This window comes from Salmo trutta, chromosome 12 (assembly GCF_901001165.1).
Source record: "Salmo trutta chromosome 12, fSalTru1.1, whole genome shotgun sequence".
NCBI classification, from domain to species: Eukaryota; Metazoa; Chordata; class Actinopteri; order Salmoniformes; family Salmonidae; genus Salmo; species Salmo trutta.
In genome coordinates, this window is record NC_042968.1 from 75,714,858 (window position 1) to 75,739,566 (window position 24,709).

General features: G+C 44.4%; 2 protein-coding genes across 4 annotated transcripts; one reads left to right on the top strand and one right to left on the bottom strand.

The window, feature by feature from the left end:
* Positions 1 to 85: 85 nt before the first annotated feature.
* Positions 86 to 11,403, top strand: LOC115204163 (iporin). Of its 3 annotated transcripts, none has more exons than XM_029769529.1 (10): positions 86 to 2,007; positions 4,081 to 5,421; positions 5,562 to 5,838; positions 5,965 to 6,972; positions 8,388 to 8,464; positions 8,637 to 8,811; positions 8,941 to 9,046; positions 9,169 to 9,215; positions 9,326 to 10,034; positions 10,121 to 11,403. In XM_029769529.1, exons 2-10 carry the CDS (start codon positions 4,141 to 4,143, stop codon positions 10,218 to 10,220), a joined length of 3,780 nt encoding a protein of 1,259 aa, XP_029625389.1. In that variant the 5' UTR covers positions 86 to 2,007; positions 4,081 to 4,140; the 3' UTR covers positions 10,221 to 11,403. The 3 variants fall into 3 exon arrangements, with proteins under 3 accessions (XP_029625389.1, XP_029625388.1, XP_029625390.1); XM_029769528.1 differs by having other exon boundaries at positions 86 to 2,003; XM_029769530.1 differs by having other exon boundaries at positions 86 to 2,003; positions 5,565 to 5,838.
* On the bottom strand, positions 11,397 to 14,455 carry LOC115204165 (protein FAM166B-like). The gene is made up of 6 exons (XM_029769533.1): positions 13,913 to 14,455; positions 13,089 to 13,312; positions 12,843 to 12,991; positions 12,162 to 12,294; positions 11,819 to 12,031; positions 11,397 to 11,666 (listed from the first exon to the last, which is right to left on the bottom strand). Exons 1-6 carry the CDS (start codon positions 13,984 to 13,986, stop codon positions 11,515 to 11,517), a joined length of 945 nt encoding a protein of 314 aa, XP_029625393.1. The 5' UTR covers positions 13,987 to 14,455; the 3' UTR covers positions 11,397 to 11,514.
* Between the last annotated feature and the right edge of the window lie 10,254 nt (positions 14,456 to 24,709).

Sequence of the window (24,709 nt, forward strand, 5' to 3'; positions counted from 1 at the left end):
TCATAGTGGCGGTTGGTGCCGTTTAAGATTGGGGAGGACGATTCGTTTTTTTATGGCCTTATTTCTATTACAGCATAATATTGGATGACTGTCATTCATAATCCATTCACCCAGCTCAATGTAACATCTATAGGTTTAGGCTGCTACATGATACTCTAGTTTTCCCTATACCCATCATGAGGTTGCTACAACCTAGCCTAGGTGCACAGGTCAAAATACAAATTGGAGTAATCAAGGTGACAGACAGTGCCTGCATCTAGCTGATCTAGGGTGTAATCATTAGTTCAAACTGTTGCAAATGAGAATTTCTATTGGACAAATTCAGGTAGGTTTATTCCCGTTTCGTTCCGTTTGCTTCTGTTTAAGATACGTTTTTCAACAGAATCGGCAGAATTAATACACCACTGATCACCCGCACACACAGCTCACTTTCATAGCAGCCACATACAAACAGCATCATCACTTTGCTCGTTGTATAAATCTTTCTCGCTTTTACGCGCTCTCCTCCTCTCACCTTTTCCCTTACACCCAGTTACACCGGTGGGCCCCGGTGGCAATAAAAAAAGAAAAATGAAAGCTTACCTAGACTTGGAAGAGTTTCAGTGTTGGATAGCCTTAGCCAGCTAGCTAACATAAGTAGCATTCCTCTCTGTTTGAGCTAGGTGTTTGAGTAGGCTAAATTAGATGGCTGCATTAACTAGCTAAGAAAGTGAACGTGTACAAATTACAACAAAATATAGCTCTGTTGCTTCTAATTTTTTAAAGAAATTAATTTTTTCAAAACTGTTCAACTATTGTCTTTCTGTTTGAGTCAACTACTCACCACGTTTTATACACTACAGGGCTAGCTATTTGTAGCTTATGTTTTTACTACTAGATTCATTCTCTGATCCTTTGATTGGGTGGGCAACATGTCAGTTCATGCTGCGAGAGCCCTGATTGGTAAGCCATCATAATTACTGTGTAAGTCTATGGTAGGGGGTGAGAACCATGAGCCTCCTAGGTTTTGTATTGAAGTCATTGTACACAGAGGAGGATGAAAAATAGCTGTACTCCGGTTACAACATGGTGCTACCCTAGAGTGTTGTTGAGGCTACTGTAGACCCTCATTGCAAAACAGTGCATTTTAATTTAGTGACGTAAATATATTTAAAGAAAGTTTTATCTATAAAAGGATAACTTTTTTAATGTTTCACAATTTTTTTTTAATGAAATTCACTGAGTAGGATGCTCCTCCCCTGTTTTATTATAGCTTTATCAATGAATTGTAGTTATTCTTGAGTTATTACTGTGTTATTATACAATTTAGTGAGACTTGAAGGGCCTTAAATAACATGATTTGAAACTTTTATACAAACTTTCTTTACATATTGTTCCACCTACATTGTAGTGAACTGTCTGTACTCAGGGTGTTGCATTGAGTTATGATATATTATTATTTGAGTGCATTATGTCAGGCATAGCCTGTTCTGACTTAAACGGATTTATGTTAGTATACCTTAGTAGACATATTTGTGTAATATTTGTTGGACCTACATGAGGATGTTATATTTTTTTCTGGGAATAATATTGTATGAAAATATAAACATTTTCTCAATCGTTGAAACACAAATCATAGACTCTCTAATGTGATTTTAATTATGTAGCCTACTTTTTGAGCATTGTACTGCCATAATAAATGTTTGATATTTTTGTATTCCTTTTGTTGTTGTTTTTGTTGTTTGTAATCGTTGGTCATTTTTTATAAGTAAATGGCCTACATTTCTATTCGCTGTTGTTGGAAACGGCTTGAGTGACAAGTCCTGCGCTCTGCGCATTGGCTAGAGACGTTGTGACGCAAATATACCGCTGACCTGGTCTGGCCTCTGTTTCACCGGCACTGGAAGCGCGACGCACGGACAGTTGGAAAGAAGGAACCGACCTGCAGCAGTTAGGACTATTGGCAGTCACAATTTACAACATAATAACCGATCGAAGCCTTCAAACTACCCGCAACGCCAACCGTATGTATGTTTAATGTTTGTTTTACGTAATTGAATACATCAGCATTCGAGTGGCGCATGTCTTATTAATCATTCAACTGCATTATGTTGAAGATTTTGAAGGGAAAATATATCGTTAGGCCTGCTCTTCTCAATTATATAATATGAATAGTATGCATCCATTGTAACTTTAAATTGTAAAATTGGGAGAGGATTACAGTGCAAGTTTTGACCCTGTTAGAAAAAAAATGTAGGTTAGGAGATGCCTGCATAGCCTTTTCCATGATGCTCAGGTGAATTGTGTGTTTATTTAGAATTTTGTTTAATGTAATCGTCTTCAGGACATCGTAGTACTACTGTCAAATGTTGGTCGTGTGTGTTTTGGTAGCCTACTGGCATGATGCGCTGTTTAGAACCTGTGCTGAGACACGTTATGGACTCTGCTGTCAGTTTCTTGCTTTGACCCCATTTCACACGCCCTCCCCATCTTTCATGCAGACCCTATGTCACATTGTAACTCATGTGATGTCTTTCAGGTGTGCTGTGCGACCTAGAATGACAACCTCAAAGACATTCTGAGACATTGTAACTGACTCACTATTCAGTCTAGTGCACTGGACACACATATACACAGTTTTACTTTCACTGTTTGTTCACCCTTAACCTTTAAGCAGAGGAGGTGGTGACCAAGGAGACCAAGCTCTGTCTGATGTACTGTGTTGGGATAAATCTTCTGCTGAACTGACTGAATGTAGTTTGTTTAAAATGACCTTGCCAATTCCGTATTGCCCGTGCTTACAACAATAATTTCCACAGAATATAGGCCAAACTGTTCTAATCTGAGCACCATAATGATGTCTATTGTACAGCCCTTTAACGGTTCTTTACAGGAAAACAAACATTACAGAAACAGAAAAAAACATCAAGTTTGTTGTCTTGATCTGTGTTCCACTCTACCACAGCCTATGATTAGTAGCCAGGCAGGCAGGGGTGCTGACTGGGACGCGGGGGGCATATGAAATATGCAGTGCAGTGGTTAGTTATCTGCAACAACACCCTCAACAACACCCTGTCAGCCTGCATGGCCCACTTTCCACATGAAATTCTCTCCTGGTATTTAACTTAATGATCTTATTTAAAGATGAGAGGCTCCAAGGAAATGTCAGTGCATGGATTCCAGTTCTCATGGATACGATGCCTACTGTATGGGATTAGAGAGAAACTTCAACTATTCTTCTATGCCAAATCAGGAACAGCTTGTTGACAAGTGATGTGTATTTCCCTAGTAAACAGATGAACTGAAACAGACACTTAGGCCTAGTTAAATGTGTATGTCATGGATATTGGTACAGTTATGGATAGGTTTTCATGGTGGAGATATTTGTTGACATGTTTGTTTGTTTCGAAAACCTTTTGAGGATAAAGAGGATTTTTTTTCAGCCTTTCCCTGGTCCCTGGCACCAGATGTTGCTGCGATTTACAGATTACACCCAGATGGGGCACTGTAGGGGTGTGAACGGTAGGCTGTGAAGGATAACACCTCTCATAAACAAAACTCTGTACCCCAAAAATGTAGCAAACAAACATTTTGCATTTAAAATCGCTTTAAAGTTATTTATAGTGACTTGACCTCAATACGAAAGTAAGCTTCAAAGCTCAAGATGAGACTATTTGGATGATTTAACAGAATTCAGAAAATGACAAGGGTTTTATATTCTCAAAAAGAGCCAGGAGTAGAGTAGAGTAGAGTAGAGCCCACCCTCCAAATCTCTTAAAATGACTCTGTGAGCCTGCGCACTGTAATCCATGACACTGTTGTCATAGAAGGCTGAGGCTCAGAACTGTCTTTACAGGGAGGAAGCACTAGCTAAGGGTTTAGGGGATGAGAGTTGGGCTCAGAAAACATGTTTGTGTGAGTGTGTGTGAACAGTATGTGATAGTCTGCTGTGTGCTTCCTCCTCCACGGCTGACTGAGTGAATCATGGAGCTCTAACCCAGAGGCAGAGGACGTAGTAGTAGTTTGACTGGCTATAGGCTCCAGAATTATCACAAGGCTTCATAGTATCATAGCCCATTTAATACTGTCCTCCTGTTTCAGGTGTTTTCTTCAGAGAATGGAGACTCTTGCAGTAATAACATCACCTCATGAGCTGAGAGAATGAACAGGACGGCCAGCCAATCAGGGGATACCCTGATCACGTGTCACTTCCCCCTGGTGCAGCTCCCCCCCTGGCAGCTTCCTGTGCAGGCAGCTCTGTGCAGTGGCTCTGCCAAGCAGCCTGGTCGGCTGTGCTCCAGCTCCGTAGGTCTGACCCGTGCCGCCTCCCTCCCTGAGCAGGACAACCTCCACAGAGAGCCCTTCCACAGCAGCCTCAGACACATCTCCTCCAGCTACTGGAGCCTCAAGGAGGACCGGAGCGAGGAGGAGGGGGACAGGGAGGGGGGCAGCGACAGCAGCGGGAGGTGTGACTCTGGATCCTCACCAGAGGAGGCATCACAGATGACCATCTCCCAAAGACGTAAAGAACACCCTGTAGTTAGAGGTTCTTTACGGTCACACAACTCCTTCCTCCCGAATGAAGGGGTGGACGAAGATGATGAGGATAGTGATAACCTGCACAGATACCACGAGGACCCTTTTTTTGTGCTGCAGCTGCATGGGAACTCTAACTGGGCCCTGAGTAATGCTGGGAGGTGGTCCTCCAAACCTTCTAGCCAATCAGCCAGTCAGCAGAACAATGACAACAAGGGTAGTACTGTGTTGTTGGACTGTGGGGAGCAGGAGAGAGTAGTGGATATTGAAGATAATATGTTCAAATGTGGTGATGAGGGCTACTGCTTCAGCTATGGTCAACCAAAATGTTTCTCTGAGTCTTTCTCTGAGGGTCATCTAGAGTATGTCACAGACTCCTCCTGCAACAGCTCTGATGGGGTTCTTGTCAACTTCAGCGCCATCTACAACAAGAGTAACAACCCTGCCACCCCAAACGACCTCAGCTGCCCTGCAGTACAGTCCTCCCAGCCAGCAGAGGGCTCTGTCTTCCTAAACCTGCACCCTTTCTCCCAGGAGTCTCAGGGACCTCAGGCTGCTGTACCTAGTCAGGGGAGCCGAACAACCTCCTCTCCTCATGACGGGGGGCCTTCTGCCCCCTGCTGGTCACCGCAGGCGCTGGACTCCAACTGTAACATCTACCTTCCCGATACCCAGAGCCTCCTGTCCTCTCTGGAGGTCTCTGACCTCACTTCCTGTCTCCAGAGCCAGGCCAGGCTGCTGCCCACAGGGACCACCCAGAAGTACTACAAGCTGGTGACTTGTGACCTCTCATCTCAGTCAGCCTCGCCTAGTCCGGCCTGGTCCAGCACCACCAGTGTCACCTCAGAGGGCCACTACGTCCTCTTCAATAAGGCCCGGGGAGATCAGGGCCAGGGGAACAAACAGGTAGGCTTACCACAATAACGTACAGTATGTTTAAAAATGTCCTTCATGTTTTGACTAATTTGTAAGATGTATGATGAGCAGAATTACTTTCATAACGGTTGACTTTCCTAATCAAAGTTTCTCCATTTCTCCATGGCCAGCAGGAAGAAGGCTCAGACAAAGAAGGGAGGAGAGCTACCCCATTGCACCGTCCTCGCTGTATGAGCTGGGACTCCCAACATGTCACCACCTTCGCTGAGATTGCACACTGTAAGAGACATACAGACAGCTGTCAGAGCTCCAGCCACTCCCACACCTCCCAGGACCTGTGTCCCATCCAGGAGGCAGTTTCCCTGGGCCAGAATAGCAGCCACTCCCCCCTACTCCTGAGTCCCAACCACCCTTCTGTGTCACCAGACCATGAGGCAGAGGAGGAGGGTATGAAAACAAGCCAGTCTGTATTTTTACATGAGTAATTGTGATTCAGCTGAAGCTAACCCTTGTTTTTTCCTATTTTTCAAACGTTCAATCCCCTGTCCTCCCTCTTTCCCCTCCTACTCTTAGGGGCGTGTTCATGGGCAACTCCTGTGGTGCGGTACAGTAAGGCTCAGAGGCCCAGCTCCCTGCCCATCCAGCCCTTCATCCTGCTTCCCCCAGCGGGTAAACCTCAGAGCCAGCCCCTGGGCTCCCTGCTGGACCAGTACATCAGCCACAAGAACACCAAGCCCAGCTCCCAGCCAGGGTTCAAGTGCAAAGGCAACAGACTCCTGACCCACCTGCGTCCTTCACCGCTGGGCAGCTATGGAGCCATCCTCCTGGAGGGCCCCTCTAGCTCTGATACCTGCTCCACCTGCACCCCCAGTCCAGAACACTTCCAGTCCAGACGCAACTGGACACACTCCAGTCCTTACAGGCCCTACAGTAGCCCTGGCTTTACTTTTACCAGTCCAAAACAAGCTCACATAAGCACAATACAATCTAAAAGCGAACTAACCCAGGTTAATTCATGCCAGGACCAGCTCTTTGCAGACCTAGACCAAAGCTACCCCAGCCCAGGTCAGGCCCACAGTAGCACAAACCAGTCTCAACGTAAAGATTCAAACAAACGTAGCCACGGCATGGCTCAGATCTGCCAAGATCTCATTTGCCAGTTTCCAGAGCAGAAGAGCCCCAGCCCAGTCCTCCTGACCCACAGCCTTGACTGCCCCATTGACTCCCATGTAGCAACCATGTCCCCCTCTGTCAGTCACACCCCTCATCCAGACCTGCTGGTGTCCTTCTCTCCAGACCCACCCTTACCGCCCCACAAGAGAACCCCACTAACCTCAATACCTAAGGCTGGGTCTGCAGCCTCTCACTATAGCCTGACAGCTGCTCTCTCCTCAGTGGCCCATATGTCCTCTCTGAGTGCCCTCCTGCAGCCCCTGGTGTCGGCAGGGCCCAGTGTGAAGCAGCATCAACAACAGCACTGTGACTCCTTCAGCCTGAGTGACAGTTGGCCACCTGTGGAGTTCTGCCTGTCACCTGAAGCCTCCTACGAGTCTCTGTCCATCAGCCATCTGCAGAGGAGAGGTGAGGGGGAGGAAGGGGCCTGATCTGTGTATAGGGGATAGAGCATGGAAGATCTCATATATACTGTAGATTGGTGAGGTAGTCTATATGTAAGTGAGCATGTATGGGGTTGAGGGTGTTTTGAGCTGAGAGTATCTTATGTGGATTGTGTGATGTGATGTCACCGTATAAAGAGGATGTGTGTGGTAGGCAGACCAGTGTCAGTCATCTGAAGATGAAGAGTAATTCGACTCTTCTGAACAGTCATTATGGGAAACTGGAATCCTGCATTGTCTGTTACTCTGCAGAGCTTGCTGTAGCAGTGCCTTCAATACCCTGAAGGGGGTTTCTTTCAAACATGACCTATTTTTATCTTTCCCTGCACAGGATTGGCTGAGACATCTAGTGTGCGAGTGTGTGCAAGCTCCAGTGAGTGTGTTGCAGTGGGTGCAGTGTTGTTGATACCCTGGATATATGATTCACAGAATTATGTTTCATTTTTTGTGCCACAATAAAGACACATTGTTTGGTTATAAAAATGTAAATGTTAATCACATGCTTGTATGCACATTGTCTTGTGAAAGCAAAGCTTGCACGGTGATGCACTGTCCGCTTGGCAGGGGAGAGCACTGTAGGCAGATTTAATATGCATGAAGATTGTACCCTGACATTTTAGAGAGAGGCAGACAAGATGTTGGAAGGGAGAGAAAAGGAGAGAGGAAAGGAGAGAATGGGGGAGAGTAGCAATAGAGCATTCTATCGCTTACTCTTCCCTTCCTCCTTTTTCACCATGGTGGATGACTCATGTAGTCACACCCATCATCCAGACCTGCTGGTGTCCTTCTCTCCAGACCCACCTTTACTGCCCCACAATCATGAATCATGTCCAGTATCCCTGCACATTGTAAATGTACCATGTATACCAGTGTGTCCCAACCCTGGTCCTCCAGTACCCCCAACAGTACACATTGTATTGTAACCCTGGACAAACACACCTGATTCAACTTGTCAACTAATCATCAAGCCCTCAATGAGCTGAATGAGGTGTGTTTGACCAGGGCTACAATGAAAATGTGTACTGGTGAGGGTACTGGAGGACCAGGGTTGGGACACTGCTGTAGAGGCTTCCTCTCTTATTTCAGTTTTTTTAAATTAGTTGTATTTTTTTATATTACTGTTGGGTAGGGCTTGCAAGTTAAGCATTAAACTGTACTTGTGCGTGTGACAAATAAAACTTGAACACATGGATATAGTTCCTCGTGGTTCACCATATAACCACACACCTTTTTATCCAGTGTGATGTTTCTGGTTAATGAATCAACATGTGGTAGTCTTTTATGTCAGTCCCCTCGGGTATGTTGATAACCCCCTGCATGGTACAGAATAGGAAATGAGCCAACTCTTGATGGGCGTCTTCCCTCTTCATGTTTCTCCAGGTCTGTTGAAATCTGTGAGCTTGGCAGTGGATTTGATCATGGCTCATTTTGGCACCAGTCGAGATCCTGGGGAAAAGGTACAGTGCATCTGAGCTAAAAGCAATCTGAAAGGAACTAGAATAACCGGACAAATCACAAAAACTGACAGTAGTCCTGATAGGATGAATCAACCTCCAGAAAGATATGTTATTATTTTACAATGACGGTGTAAATATTGATCATGATGTGATAATGTACCACTCTCTCCAGATGTGGCTAGGGAACAGCTCTAGGAGTACCACCATTGGTGGTCTAGTTCTGGAGCATCTGTGTCCCACCATCCAGAACATTCTGCAGGATGGTCTCAGGGACCACAAACTGGACCTGATCATCGGTCAGCGACGCAACCACGCCTGGAACGTGGTGGAGGCCTTCACTCACACAGGTCAGAAATGCATGGTGGTGATGATGATTATGTGGGGTGTGGGAGGTTGTGGTAGGTTTGATGCTGATGATGGTATGGCTATAGTTGCTCATGGGGGTTGTAGTTTGATGGTCTCTGTTCCTGTCTCAGGCCCTACCACCCGGGTGCTCCACAGCTTGCTGTCCAAGGTGAGGCAGTGCTCCCTGTTGACCAGCCACTGTATGAAACTACGAGCCTTCATCATGGGGCTGCTCAAGTGAGTCCCTGTCAAGTCTCCGATGGTCTTTTTTAGTATAATATCACATTGTGTACTAATGTTGTGTATTGATTATGAAATGTTATGATTGTAAAATGAAGGACTTATATTCTCTCTTTTAGCCTGAGGACCTTGGAATTCTGGCTGAATCACCTCTACAACCAAAAAGGTGTTTAGATTAAAGGACAGGCTATTTTTTCATTTTCTCCAAGTTGTTATTAGAAAAAATGTTCTTGAAACTTACCTCTGTCATACGCTTTCAAACTGTCCTCTCCCCAGAGGTGGTGAAAGCTCACTACCATCCGTGGGGTTTCCTTGCCATGTCGCAGGGGCAGTGTCAGCCTCTGTTCCAGGAGCTCCTCCTCCTGCTGCAGCCTCTCTCCATGTTACCCTTTGATCTCAACTTGCTGCTGGAACCCCGCCTGCTACACAACAGATGGCTCTGCTCTGAGGAACAAGCTCCACCATGCTCCACCTTTCTCATGACCAGTTGTCCCCTGTTGAAAGGAGACAGAGAAGACAGACAGGGGGCGTATAGCTCTATGGATGGACCCAGGGAGAACAGCAGGCCAACGGGTGACCCACACCAGCTGGTACAGCATCTTCAGGGGTCCTCCCAGGTTTCAAAGGCCATGTGTCAGGAGAAGAGGGTGAGGCCTGTAGGCGAGTCTAGCAGGAGCCTGTGGTCAGCCGCTATTCCAGGGTGTTGGCAGAGACAACCTTCCCACGCGGAGAGGGTGGAATGTGGACAGATTTACAAGCATGTCATCCACCCTGAGCCTCAGCAGGGGAGGAGAGAAGAGGAGAATTCACAGGGCAGGAGGGAGGGGAGGGGTCCGGAGACCCCCAGGATGACGGCAGACCCCCAGGATGATAGCCCTTCCCAGGGTGGGCTACGCTGGGCCAAGCTCTTTGGATCAGGAAGGGACCACCCCGCCAGGACACAGAGGGCACCCCAAAACCCCAATGGGACACAGACCCAGAAAAGGTCAACATTTATGACTGAACTATGGCTAACCTGTTCCTATGTTGTTATTACAGTTGCTCCTTAACTGTATTTCTCTTGTCTTACAGGAGACCTTCACAGTGGCTGCAGTTGGACAGCGCTCAGCTGGGCCTATTGGCCCATACAGTATGGTCAGGGAAACAGCCTGACCGGAAACACCAAACATAGACCTAGTACCCCAGGACCACAATGGAGAGGGGTAGGGAGAAGAAAAGATACACTACCAAAAATGTCAACTGCATGATCCTGAGTCAGTCTTATAGTGCAATGTGTTACACACAGACACCTCAGCTAGAACACACTCACACTGGTCAGAAAAGCCCAGTAGACCATTTGTTACTGTCTGAGCATGGGTGATACATTTACCCAAATGTCATTTTAAGGCAATAACAACTCTCCGATGTCTAGTTATATTTACAAGTGCTTCTGTTCATCAGTCATGAATTGGGATCCATGCAATATAATCTCCATGTGCACCTGTCAATCAAACTGTGGTCAATGAGAGGCTCCACCTATGCTACAGTCTTGCCTTAGGATCTGAAAGCCTTGTGGACCATTCCAGAATCTCCATAAGAAACCAATTAGTATTTAATGGAACTGCATGCATACCATACAGTGGCATCCTATTCTCCTAATAGTTTCAATCTGTCCTCTACCTTCCAAACCACTATGCCCTGTCTATTCTATGTGTAAATGGAATGTCAACAAAAAAATGCAGAAATGCAATCTTTACTAGCCATGTTAACTAGTGCCAAATATTATGCCACTCAGCAGCCTTGTATAGTGGCTTATCTTCCAAAATGAGGTTGCCTTCATATTCAACTAGACAGTCAATACATGTTTGTGAGGTAATCCAGACTAGCATGGTAAGATTTCTGTGCATGTGTAAAAATAATGTATGTATGTTCAAGTCATTAGGTGCTAATTTCATCTTACTACTTTGTGTGGTTCTTCTACCTACATCAATGTCCTAATATATTGTTTTTTATGACAGAGAAGTAGAGTTTTGTAAATATTTAGGTAATCAAATTCTAGATTTGTGGAACCGTTAGTCTCCAAATTGAGTGTGTTTGCACAATATTAAGCTATCATGGTGTGTTTCAGGTGTACACTGTTTTGATAGGCCAGTACTACTAAGCTAAGGAGAAAATAAAGTTTGAAATTGCGTGACAGGAATGACTTGGTTATTATAACCTCTGCAATAATGTGAAAGTGAGTTTATCAAACCCCTCTTATCTTTCCTCCCCAACCTAACTGTCCTTACCCTACAACCTTAGAATAATGCACCCTCTCTGAGTGTAAGTTCCCTGTGACAATCAACCTTTGCAAATAAAGATAAATCAATAAGTTATCTTGTGACTTGTACTTCACATGCTCATACAAAAAAAATGGGCCATTATTATTTTTCACCCTGGGATGTACATAGTCCACGGACCAAAGTTTTGCTGTTTCACAGACGCTGTTATTTCAAAGTCCTTGGATTCATCACTGAGTTCTCTACCCTGGTCCTTGTGATTGTCTGGTGAATTGTTCCTCCATTACTCTGAGTGCCGCTCAGCCCCAGGGCATTGTGGGTAAGCTTCTCAAAGGTCTGACCGTACCTGAACTTGTATCCTGTGGGCAGATTGAAGGTGACTTGATTAAGACTTGATCTTGATGTGATAATATAATATGATCAATTATAATAATCAAGATGGTAGATATGGAGATTTGGGAGCTGTGTCTGAGGCTTGGTACTGTAGTGTTTTGAAGAAGTTAAGGCCCACCTGGAACATGGCCGGTGTAGGAGGGCAGCAGGCCCCGGTGGGAGGGGTAGACAGTGGGGATGGAGGGCAGGGCTCCTGATTCCTCCCCAGGGAGTTGCAGGGAGGTGGGGTCCCTCCTCATCTCCTTCCCAAACTGAACCAGAGCCTTGTTGGTGGTGATGGGGTAGCCCGTCCCAATCAAGAAGCGAGATTTGGGCACATACCCTGTGAAACCTGAATACATGCCCAAATGGAAGATCTAGTCAATACAAAGGGACTCCTATACAGTTGATTGTGCTGCACACTAAAGCAAACAGTATCACATGAGGTATTTCAAATGGTACCTCTGGCATACTGTAGCTACCTGAGATGAAGTACTTGTGTGGACTGCTGTCTGCCATGAAGTACGGAGAGCCTTTGGGCTTCCAGGGGTCCATGGTCTTGTAGGGGGCTGGCTCTTTAGAGATGGCTGTCAGAGGGGTTCTCAGTCTCCGAGGCTGGAGGGGATAGATAGAATGATAGACAGACACTATGGTTGAGACAGAAGGTATTCAAGCTTCTGGCTCCTACCCAAGGCCCTATCCCAGACTATAGACGTGTGATTATAAAAGGAGATTTTCTCCCATGGTATTAATGTGACATTTTTATAATTCAATCAACTTCTAATGCGGGTGCATGGGATTTGTTGGATTATAGTCGGTGTAGTTTCATTGCATCCAATGGCAGTGTCTGCGATAAAGTAATGCAATGAGCCCCTTGTGGATTTGACAGCTCTAACACAGTTCCACCTCTGACACCCCCAAAACAGCGCTATATGAATGTCAATCTGATTGAATCTATCCCATGACTGATCTGAATCTGTGGGTGGTCTATGATTGGAGTGCTCTCCAGGTTGTGCACCTGGCCTCGTTTAGACAGTGAGTTATACATGACACTGACACAGGATCTCAGCATGGATTATTAAACAGGGATGACCCTGTGTGTGTGTGGGTGGGGCGAGCATGCATGCATAAGTGAGAGAGAGCGAGAGATTAGAGCTTGTTACTTTAAACTCTGAGATGGTGTTGTTGCTGACAAGCGGTATTGCTGATGCCAGGCGAGCCCTCTGCTGGTCCCGGTCAAACTCAGACAGGGCCTCGCGACACGTCTCGGCATACGTATGGGAGAAGTAGTTCTGGCTTTTGGGAACAAAGCCTGTAAAAGACACCAGAGTCAACACAATGCAAAACATACTTTACAGAAGAGAAGGGGTTCTGCTTAATGTATGAAAGCTGAGCAACAGTGTGTTTACCAGTGTATCCAGGTATCATCCTCTCCAGATTCCTACGTTCTCCATGGTGGCTCCTCCAGATCTCGTCCCGTGGGCCCGTGTCTGTCTCTGTGGAGGGGAAGCAGCCCGTGTGGAGGACCAGGCGACGTGAGCGCGACACCTCCGGAGAGGACAGCAACTTGGCGGTCAGTTGGCCGTAGGTCTTCCCCAGGTGGTACTTCAGCTGGGGGCAGTAACCTGCATACCTGAGGACAGAGAGGTGGTGAGGATTCTGACTAGATTTTAAACAAGGCTTTTTGGATTTATTCTCTGTCATGTTGACAGTAGTATAAATAATTGAAACCTATTACCATATCCATATCAAAGTCTGGCTTTATTGAGGTGAAAGGTGACTATGGATCTCAGGTAGTTAGTTTGAGCTGTGTTGTGTTCATGTCAGCAAGTTCAGCCTCTGAATTGAACCTTTCTGGGTACCGTTGCCATGGGTGATGGCTTAGAGCACTGACTTGCTCTTTCTTCCTCAAGGAAATTTCGTGTAGGTTTGTGAAAATGTGTATGTTAATTCCTTAGGCCTATAGTAGGCCGAATGTATGTTATGTGTAATGAGAGAAAGGGCGAAATTATCAAGTAAAAACGTATGCGCAAGCATAAAATCTATGGATTTACGCACGAATAGCCTACTCATTAATGCATAATTGAAAAGGCTAGAATGTAGTAATTTCTCTATACATAGCACACCATGTATGTAATACAAATAAAGCGTAATATTGCACACATATAATTACAGTATTTAATTAATTGATTTGCTAAAATACAAAAGCAAAGCAGTAGTGTGAATTACCTACCCCGGTATGTAGTGCGGATCAGGTGTCACCAGCACCTTACTGAATTTGGGGGGGAATTCCTCCATGTTGGCCATACTGTACCTCTGAACCGGACTCGAGATCTGGGGCCGGGGGGCTGACAGTCACGCACTTTCTAGTGTTTGCGGGTGGTTGTCAGGATGTGGACTGCGCGCAGAGATATGTCGACAACGTCTAGACCAGGTCAAGGATCCATTATTCCGTCATTTCATTGTTGCCATTGTGAAGGTCATCTGCTCGCCTTTTGCCCCCAACATTTTAAAGCTTGTTGTGTACTGTACTGTACTGTAGGCTACAGCTTGTTGCTTCATTCTGCGGTGGTAAATACGCACCGCCCTCACACATTCCCATACACCTTATGGTCAAACAGGTCTCAAGTGTCATTTGAATAAACAAACCAGTCTATCCTTCCTAATAGTTATTTCGCATATTCAATAGGCTTATTTTATTATTTTTCTCTTATTCGATACTATAGCCAGGTTTATTTTTTATTTTTTTACACAAACCCTCCTGGTTTTGTTTTTTAGCCACCTAAAAATTAATTCACCCACTTTTAATGATCAGATCTTACATTTGCCTATGAGAAAATAGATAAATACATGAAATGATTAATTAATTATTCATTTTGAAATAAAATTAGATATTTGAAAGGTTATCAAGTTTGTGGCATGAAAGTATACTGGTCTATAGCGACACCTGGTGAATTACAGCAGCATTGCAGCATTGGCTGGGATATTTCCTTGTGTAGAATAAAATACTAATAGCGAAAAGGTCGAACTTCTCATTTGTACTCCTCTTTTTTAACATCATATTCCAAAGTGAAAATTGCATTTCACATCATTGTTTACAGGTACTGATTCTGCCTGTACACTGACACAAAACAAATAGTGAAAATCCTAATTTCAAATAAGTGATCGACAGCCTACTGTATGTGTAGGCTATGCTTAGGCTGCTCAGATAGGTCACAGCCTCTGGAGTTGTAGACTATGTACAAACTTAATGTTAAAAGCACTGTGTGTTTAACTAGCTCCACAGCCTTTTCTTAGGTAAGTTGCCAAAATAATAATTTCTAGTTGAATGAACATATGAGACAATTTGAGCAAAAACATTATTTTAAGTTGACTGAATTTGTCTACGTTTTCCCATGTTGGAGCAAAGTTTGGGCCAGTGGTAGCTTTGGAGGGCCAGTGGGAAGGGGGTGGCTCTGGAGATTCCCTCACCCTTTCAGGGACAACTTCCATGTCTAAATCTGACATGGGGACACTGGTGCAGTCTGATACTGAGGATTCTGGGGTGGAGATAACCAGCTCTGAGGCTTCTCTCCCTTCCTCCCCTCCGTCTGTGTCCAAGTGTAATATAGCTATTGATCCTGTCTCAACTTCATTCAGGGAGGAGGATGCTCTCCTGTCCTCTCTCTGCCATCCTTCTGCTCCTCTTCTTCCCTGTCCCTCTGCCTCAGGACCAGGGCTCAGGGGCACAGGGAGCTGGCTGTGGTCATGCACCGAAAAGTCGAGCAGGCACTGCGGAGGACAGACAAGCGGCAGGTCCTGAGGCATGGCGAGAGAGACGCCGTGCCACGACGGCAGTGTCACATGGCTTCACTACCCTCAATGCACTCAGTGACCCATAACCAGAGGGCAGGTCACAGGTCAGGGAGTGCTGGTCTGAGGAGGACAGTCAGCCTGTCAGTTGTGGATGAACAGGCCTCAACAGAGCTGCTGCAGCACAGAGGAGGCCTCTCCCCACAGCACAACACTCTGCCTCCTCAGACAGACACAGAGGAGGCCTCTCCCCACAGCACAACACTCTGCCTCCTCAGACAGACACAGAGGAGGCCTCTCCCCACAGCACAACACTCTGCCTCCTCAGACAGACACAGAGGAGGCCTCTCCCCACAGCACAACACTCTACCTCCTCAGACAGACACAGAGGAGGCCTCTCCCCACAGCACAACACTCTACCTCCTCAGACAGACACAGAGGAGGCCTCTCCCCACAGCACAACACTCTACCTCCTCAGACAGACACAGAGGAGGCCTCTCCCCACAGCACAACACTCTGCCTCCTCAGACAGACACAGAGGTGGGTGTATATTGAAAGGAGTTGTTTACTTCAATCTTATGATTCTCTAACTGTTTTCCTTCAAAGAATTCTAGTTTGAGACAGAGTGATCCATTGTGCCGAGTTTTTCCCCAAAATCTCAACCAGCTGATTGTTTGGCAATTTTGTCCTCTTCATGTTTTGTACATGGGACATCTTCAGTAGTCATTTGAAATATTATTCCCACATGTATTGCACAAACATTCAAATCGGATTGTTCCGACATGTTATTATGCCAAAAAATATTACGCAATATGCCGGACGGAAGTCCATTGTCATTTTCAAGCAGTGTATCGTCCATAAATCGTTATGTTCCATGTCTGTTTTTACAGTGGACTGAGGGAAAGTCAGGGAGGTGTAAATGAGCCTTTACCCTTTATCACAGTAAACAGTTGCAACACACACACACACACAGACACAGAGCTAGACAGGATGACAAACACTTAACTACATTGTCTGAATCCCTTTGATGCCTGTGGGTTGTTATTGTTCATATTGTAGTGTGTCATACTGTGAACCAGTCTGTCCTGGTGAGCAGTCAGCCACTGGCATGAGTGGAATGGAGCCAAGCTGGTGCGGTGCTGCATAGGCAGATGGATGATGAGGGTGTTGTGTTGAGCAGTCTGCTGTGTTGTCCGTCACAGTCTTATCAACATGTCACAGTTCTGTGTCAGATGGTGAAGCGAGGGCAGTCCCATTGGGTGAACATTTTTTTATTTAAAGATTTTGTCCGAGATCATTTTGAATCCTTATACAAATTGTTAGACTTCCGCCCCAAGGATTCCTCTTTTGTAATGTTATTATCCAAAGATCATGTAGAGTGTTGACAATGGTTGGTGAAATGAAGTAGGTGATACAGGAACATTACGTCTCAAATGGGGATATTAGTCAGTATACGTGGAGGTCTTTGCTCTCGGTAGGACTCAGACAGGGTGCTGTGTGTTCATCAGGCAGGCAAAAGCCAGTTAAAGGCCACCTCATTAGCTCAGCTCTCTTTGGGGAATAAATATACTGCTCAAAAAAATAAAGGGAACACTTAAACAACACATCCTAGATCTGAATGAAAGAAATAATCTTATTAAATACTTTTTTCTTTACACAGTTGAATGTGCTGACAACAAAATCACACAAAAATAATCAATGGAAATCCAATTTATCAACCCATGGAGGTCTGGATTTGGAGTCACACTCAAAATTGAAGTGGAAAACCACACTACAAGCTGATCCAACTTTGATGTAATGTCCTTAAAACAAGTCAAAATGAGGCTCAGTAGTGTGTGTGGCCTCCACGTGCCTTTCTGACCTCCCTACAACGCCTGGGCATGCTCCTGATGAAGTGGCGAATGGTCTCCTGAGGGACCTCCTCCCAGACCTGGACTAAAGCATCCGCCAACTCCTGGACAGTCTGTGGTGCAACGTGGCGTTGGTGGATGGAGCGAGACATGATGTCCCAGATGTGCTCAATTGGATTCAGGTCTGGGGAACGGGCGGGCCAGTCCATAGCATCAATGCCTTCCTCTTGCAGGAACTGCTGACACACTCCAGCCACATGAGGTCTAGCATTGTCTTGCATTAGGAGGAACCCAGGGCCAACCGCACCAGCATATGGTCTCACAAGGGGTCTGAGGATCTCATCTCGGGACCTAATGGCAGTCAGGCTACCTCTGGTGAGCACATGGAGGGCTGTGCGGCCCCCCAAAGAAATGCCACCCCACACCATGACTGACCCACCGCCAAACCGGTCATGCTGGAGGATGTTGCAGGCAGCAGAACGTTCTCCACGGCGTCTCCAGACTCTGTCACGTCTGTCACGTGCTCAGTGTGAACCTGCTTTCATCTGTGAAGAGCACAGGGCGCCAGTGGCGAAGTTGCCAATCTTGGTGTTCTCTGGCAAATGCCAAACGTCCTGCACGGTGTTGGGCTGTAAGCACAACCCCCACCTGGGGACGTCGGGCCCTCATACCACCCTCATGGAGTCTGTTTCTGATCGTTTGAGCAGACACATGCACATTTGTGGCCTGCTGGAGGTCATTTTGCAGGGCTCTGGCAGTGCTTCTCCTGCTCCTCCTTGCACAAAGGCGGAGGTAGCAGTCCTGCTGCTGGGTTGTTGCCCTCCTACGGCCTCCTCCACGTCTCCTGATGTACTGGCCTGTCTCCTGGTAGCGCCTCCATGCTCTGGACACTACGCTGACAGACGCAGCAAACCTTCTTGCCACAGCTCGCATTGATGTGCCATCCTGGATGAGCTGCACTACCTGAGCCACTTGTGTGGGTTGTAGATTCCGTCTCATGCTACCACTAGAGTGAAAGCACCGCCAGCATTCAAAAGTGACCAAAACATCAGCCAGGAAGCATAGGAACTGAGAAGTGGTCTGTGGTCCCCACCTGCAGAACCACTCCTTTATTGGGGGTGTCTTGCTAATTGCCTATAATTTCCTCCTGTTGTCTATTCCATTTGCACAACAGCATGTGAAATGTATTGTCAATCAGTGTTGCTTCCTAAGTGGACAGTTTGACTTCACAGAAGTGTGATTGACTTGGAGTTACATTGTGTTGTTTAAGTGTTCCCTTTATTTTTTTGAGCAGTGTATAGTATTTCATGCTCCTAATGACTGCACTTTATTTAGTCACTAATCAGCAATGAAAATATAAAGTATGCTGCCCCAGAAGTCATAACATTAGATTGCTATTCCATTCAGAGCAATACATGTTTTGTGAAGTAATACGCCAGAGTTAATTTACTGTACTTTCCCATGTGCACTGTTACCTTCCTTTACAGATCAGGGAGAATGATGTGTGTGAGGGAGCGTATGAGGGACTCATCCCAGGGCTGGGGTACCTGGAGCATGTGTGCCGGATGCTGGAGGAGATTGTTAGGCTACAGATGCATAACCAGAGGTTACATTTGGAGATGGAGGCTCTCCGGGAGCAGCAGGAGAGCAGGGTAAGGGGATATGTTGACGTTTGACATCTCTGGGTCACGTCTAAATAGAGAATCATGTGGATGAAGCTTCTAATAAGTCAGTATTTGAGTTGATTTGCTGTGAGAATTGACACAGTCAGCATAACAGGTAATTATTAATCAACATTTGACCTGCTGTTTCTATCCATATAGAATTCACAACACAGCCAGTGTGACTGCAAGGCTGCTGAGGAGTGTGGCCGCTCTGCCAATGAATGACAATTTAATGCTAAAGATTATGTTGAGGACTTACCCTGCCAATCATATAAAAATAATAGTAACATGCATTTTCGACGGAGGTCAGCATCGGACACAAGACTCATGATGGGATATCTGAGTGAGTGATCCTCCAATTTTACTTCCCACAGTGTACACTGGAAAATACTGAGTCATCATTGGTTATTTGGGTTGAAACTGAGGGTTGTGAATTGTGTGTGTTTTAGGGAAGGTGAAGGAAGAGTCTGGACGGCAGTACCTGAGTATAGAGGACTTGCTTGAACAGCCCAAGGATGACAAAAAGCAGGTAAAATGATGTAAACTAAACTCATGCATGCGTGCACGCACACACATGCACACGTGCACGCACACACATGCACACAAGCATGCAGGTATGCATGGACACACTTGCACACACACTTGCTCAAATTGTACACACACTCAAATAGACACAAATAATTAAGCTGTATTTTCGCATTTGTGTGTGTAGAGTATATCTGTGTGAAAGTATGCTTGTGCCTATGTGTAAATGTTTTTTGCATGAGTCTGCATATATGTCTCTATTGACAACTATCTATGTGTCTCTCCAGGAGAAAGAAGTAGGAAAGAAAGAGCAGGGAAGTAGGATTAAGACCTGGAAGCTGAAGATTGGCTCTCTGAGGAGGGAGGAGACCACAGAGAAAACCCGGTGAGACGACAGCGACACCTGGAGGAAAGTGTGTGTGGTGTCATGCTATGTGACGCTCTTATGAAAAAATATCCATGGCTGCTCTAACGTGGCAGCCAAGTGGGAATGATTCACTGTTGCATAGATAATGCACAGTGTGCTCAGAGGAGCTGGGGAGTGCACATACTTAGCCTAGGCATCTGTTCATGAAAATTCACTTGGACCCATCCCATATGGCCTCTGTTTACAATCACTCATAGGCTCACTGTGCATTGAGGAATTATATTTTAAGACTTACATATTCCATCCATGCAATCTTTAATAGTTCTGGTGGATGATTTTTCTTCCACATAAAGCCAACGGATTCATTCATCCGTGAGGAAGGCTAGCGGGCGTCGGTTGGGACAGCTTTTCAGGAGAAGGAAAACTGTGCCAGAATGAGAAGAGCAGAATATTCCAACATTACAGTCATTGGTTCTAAGTAACATTCCTCTGTTAAGACTTGGAGAATGAGGACGCATACTGTAACACTTTTCCCACAAAGCTGTGGAATCACAGGACGCCAATCTATTTAGTCATCTCAATATATGGATATTGGTGTTTATTGTCTGCTGCTACATTTGTAGTTATTTATACTCAACTACCATATATCTTTTTATATTGCAAGTTTATGCAGCCATTAACCAATGTGTTTTGATGTTTCGTTGATGTCCAAGTACATTAGCTATAATCATATAATGTTTTAAATGAAGTAAAGCCAGTGCAATGTATATATATTTCACTACTTGTCCATGTCTGTCTGTATCCCCACGTCTGCAACAGGATGTTTATTTTTCACTTTTGGTTTATATAGTCTTTTCAGGAAACCAAAATAATACATGTAAGAATAAATCAAATATAATAATATATGTATGTATGTATGTATGTATGTATGTATGTATGTATGTATGTATGTATGTATGTATGTATGTATGTATGTACAGTACCAGTCAAAAGTTTGGTCACACCTACTCACTTTTCTTTGTTTTTACTATTTTCTACATTGTAGAATAATAGTGAAGACATCAAAACTATGAAATAACATATATGGAATCATGTAGTAACCAAAAAAGTGTTAAACAAATCAAAATATATTTGAGATTTGAGATTCTTTAAAGTATCTACCCTTTGCCTTGATGACATCTTTGCACGCTCATGGCAGTCTCAGCCAGCTTCATGAGGTAGTCACCTCAAATGCATTTCAATTAACAGGTGTGCCTTGATAAAAGTTACCTCTGCTGCAGAGGATAAGTTCACTAGAGTTACCAGTCTCAGAATTTGCAGCCCAAATAAATGCTTCAGAGTCCAAGTAACAGACACCTCTCAACGTCAACTGTTCAGAGGAGACCATGTGAATCAGGCCTTCATGGTTGAATTGCTGCAAGGAAACCACTACTAAAGGACACCAATAATAAGAAGGGACTTGCTTGGCCCACATGCATGAGCAATGGACATTAGACTGGTGAAAAACTGTATTTTGGTCTGATGAGTCCAAATTTGAGATTTTTGGTTCCAACCGCGTGTCTTCGTTAGACGCAGAGTAGGTGAACGGAGGATCTCTGCATGTGTGGTTCCCACCATGAAGCATGGAGGAGGAGGTGTGATGGTTTGGGGGTGCTTTGCTGGTGACACTGTCAGTGATTTATTTAGAATTCAAGGCACAATTAAACAGCATGGCTACCACAGCCACTACATCTGGTTTGCGCTTAGTGGGACTATAATTTGTTTTTCAACAGGACAATGACCCAACATTTACATTTTAGTCATTTAGCAAACGTTCTTATCCAGAGCGACTTACAGTAGTGAATGTATACATTTCATTTATTTATTTGTATTTTTTTGTGCTGGCCCCCCGTGGGAATCGAACCCACAACCCTGGCATTGCACACACCATGCTCTACCAACTGAGCCACAGGGAAGACTGAGCCACAGGGAAGACAACATACCTCCCGGCTGTGTAAGGGCTATTTCACCAAGAAGGAGAGTGATGGAGTGCTGCATCAGATGACCTGGCCTCCACAATCACCTGACCTCAACCCAATTGAGATGGTTTGGGATGAGTTGGACCACAGAGTGAAGGAAAAGCAGTATAAGTGCTCAGCATATGAGGGAACCCTTCAAGACTGTTGGAAAAGCATTCCAGGTGAAGCTGGTTGAGAGATTGTCAAGAGTGTGCAAAGCTGTCATCAAGCCGAAGGGTGGCTACTTTGAAGAATCTAAAATCTATTTTGATTTGTTTACACTTTTTTGGTTATTACATGATTCCATATGTGTCATTTAATAGTTTTAATGTCTTCACTAATATTCTACAATGTAAAAAATAAAGTTAAACCCTTGAATGAGTGACTGTGTCCAAACTTTTGACTGGTACTGTATATAGCTTGAGAAATAAGGTTCATGAAGTTAATGACTTGCTAGTAACAGATGACGTTCATATTCTGACTATCTCTAAAACTCACTTAGACAGTACCTTTGATGATACAGTGGTAGCAATACAAGGTTATAACATTTACAGAAAAGACAACTGCCAGTTGTGAAGGTGTTGCTGTTTATATTCAGAACCACATTCCTGTAAAGATTAGAGAGGATATCATGTTAAATACTGCTTTTAGGAATATGGCTACAGGTTCATCTGCCTCACCTAAAGCCCGTTCTTGTGGAAAGCTGCTATAGACAACCAAGTGTGAGCAGTCAGTTTCTGGATAACATGTGTGGAATACTTGATATTGTATGTGATATCAATAGAGACATATACATTTTCTGGGTGAATTAAATATTGACAGCTTTAATCAAGCTGCCCACTCAAGAAAAAGCTTCATATTGTAACTAGTGCCTGCAACCTGGTTCAGGTTATCTGTCAACCTACCAGGGTAGTTACAAACAGCACAGGAATAAAATCATCAACATGTATTGATCACATCTTTACTGATGCTGCAGAAATGTGCTTGAAAGCAGTATCCAGATCCATCGGATATAGTGATATTGTAGCCATATCTAGGAAAACCAAAGTTCCCAAGGCTGATCCTAATAAAGTGTATAAGAGGTCATACAATAAGTTTTGTAGTGATTCCTATGTTGATGATGTAAAGAATATTTGCTGGTCGGTGGTGTGTAATGAGGAGCAAACAGACGTTGCACTTGACACATTAATGAAATTGCTTATCCCAGTTACTAATAAGGATGCACCCATTAAGAAAATGACTGTAAAAACTGTTAAATCCCTGTGGATTGATGAGGAGTTGAAAATGGTATGTTTGAGAGTGATGAAGCCAAAGGAATAGTAAATAAGTCTGGCTGCACAACCGATTGGCAAACGTACTGAAAATTTAGAAATAATTTGACTAAACGGAATAAAAAGATGAAACTATACTATGAAACAAAGATAAATGACATAAATAATGATAGTAAAAAGCTTTGGTGCACCTTCAATGAAGCTGTGGTGAATAAGGCAAACTCAGCTCCATCATTCATTGAATCAGATGGCTCATTGATTACAAAACCCACTGATATTGCAAACTACTTAGATTTTTTTCATTGGCAAGATTAGCAAACTTAGGCATGACATGCCAGCAACAAACGCTGACACTACACATCCAAGTAGATCTGACCAAATTATGAAAGACAACAATTGTAATTTTGAAATCCGTAAAGTGTGTGGAAGAGTTGAAAAAAATATTGTTGTCTATCAACAATGACAAGCCACTTGAGGATAATAGCGGATGATATTGACACTCCTATTTGCCATGTCTTCAATTTAAGCCTACTAGAACGTGTGTGCCCTGGAGGGAAGCGAAAGTCATTCTGCTACCTAAGAATAGTAAAGCCCCTAATCAGCCTGTTACCAACCCTTAGTAAAGTTTTGTAAAAAATGGTGTTTGACCAGATAAAATGCTTTTTTTACAGTAAACAAAGTGACAACAGATGTTCAGCACACTTATAGGGAAGAGTATTCCACATGCATTCAACACTTACAGTTCACAAATGACTGATGATTGGCTGAGAGAAATTGATGATAAAAAGATTGGGAGCTGTTTTGTTAGACTTCAGTGCGGCTTTTGACATTTTTGATCATATTCTGCTGCTGGAAAAATGCATGTGTTATGGCTTTACACCCCCTGCTATATTGTGAATAGAGTTACCTGTCTAACAGAACACAGAGGGTGTTCTTTAATGGAAGCCTCTCCAACATAATCCAGGTAGAATCAGGAGTTTTTTGTTGAAGGAATTCAGTTGTGCAACTGACTAGGTATCCCTCTTTCCCTTTCCCAGGGCAGCTGTCTAGGCCACTTACTTTTTTCAATCTTTACTGAAGACATGTCACTGGCTGCAGTTAGTTTCAGAATGGATGGCAAGGAATAAGTTAGTCCTAAATATAAAAAAATAAAAGCATTGTATTTGGGACAAATCATTCACAAAACCCTAAACCTCAACTAAATATTGTAATAAATAATGTGGAAATTGAGCAAGTTGAGGTAACTAAACTGCTAGGAGTAACCCTGGATTGTAAACTGTCATGGTCAAAACATATTGATTCAACAGTAGCTAAGATGGGGAGAAGTCTGTCCATAATAAAGTGTTACTCTACCTTCTTAACAGCGCTATCAACAAGGCAGGTCCTACAGGCTCTAGTTGTGTCGCACCTGTGGTCAAGTGCCACAAAGAGGGGCTTAGGAAAATTGCAATTGGCTCAGAACAGGGCTGCACGGCTGGCCCTTGGATGTACACAGAGAGCAAGCATTAATAATAGGCATGTCAATCTCAAAGTAGAGGAGAGATTGACTTTATCACTACTTGAC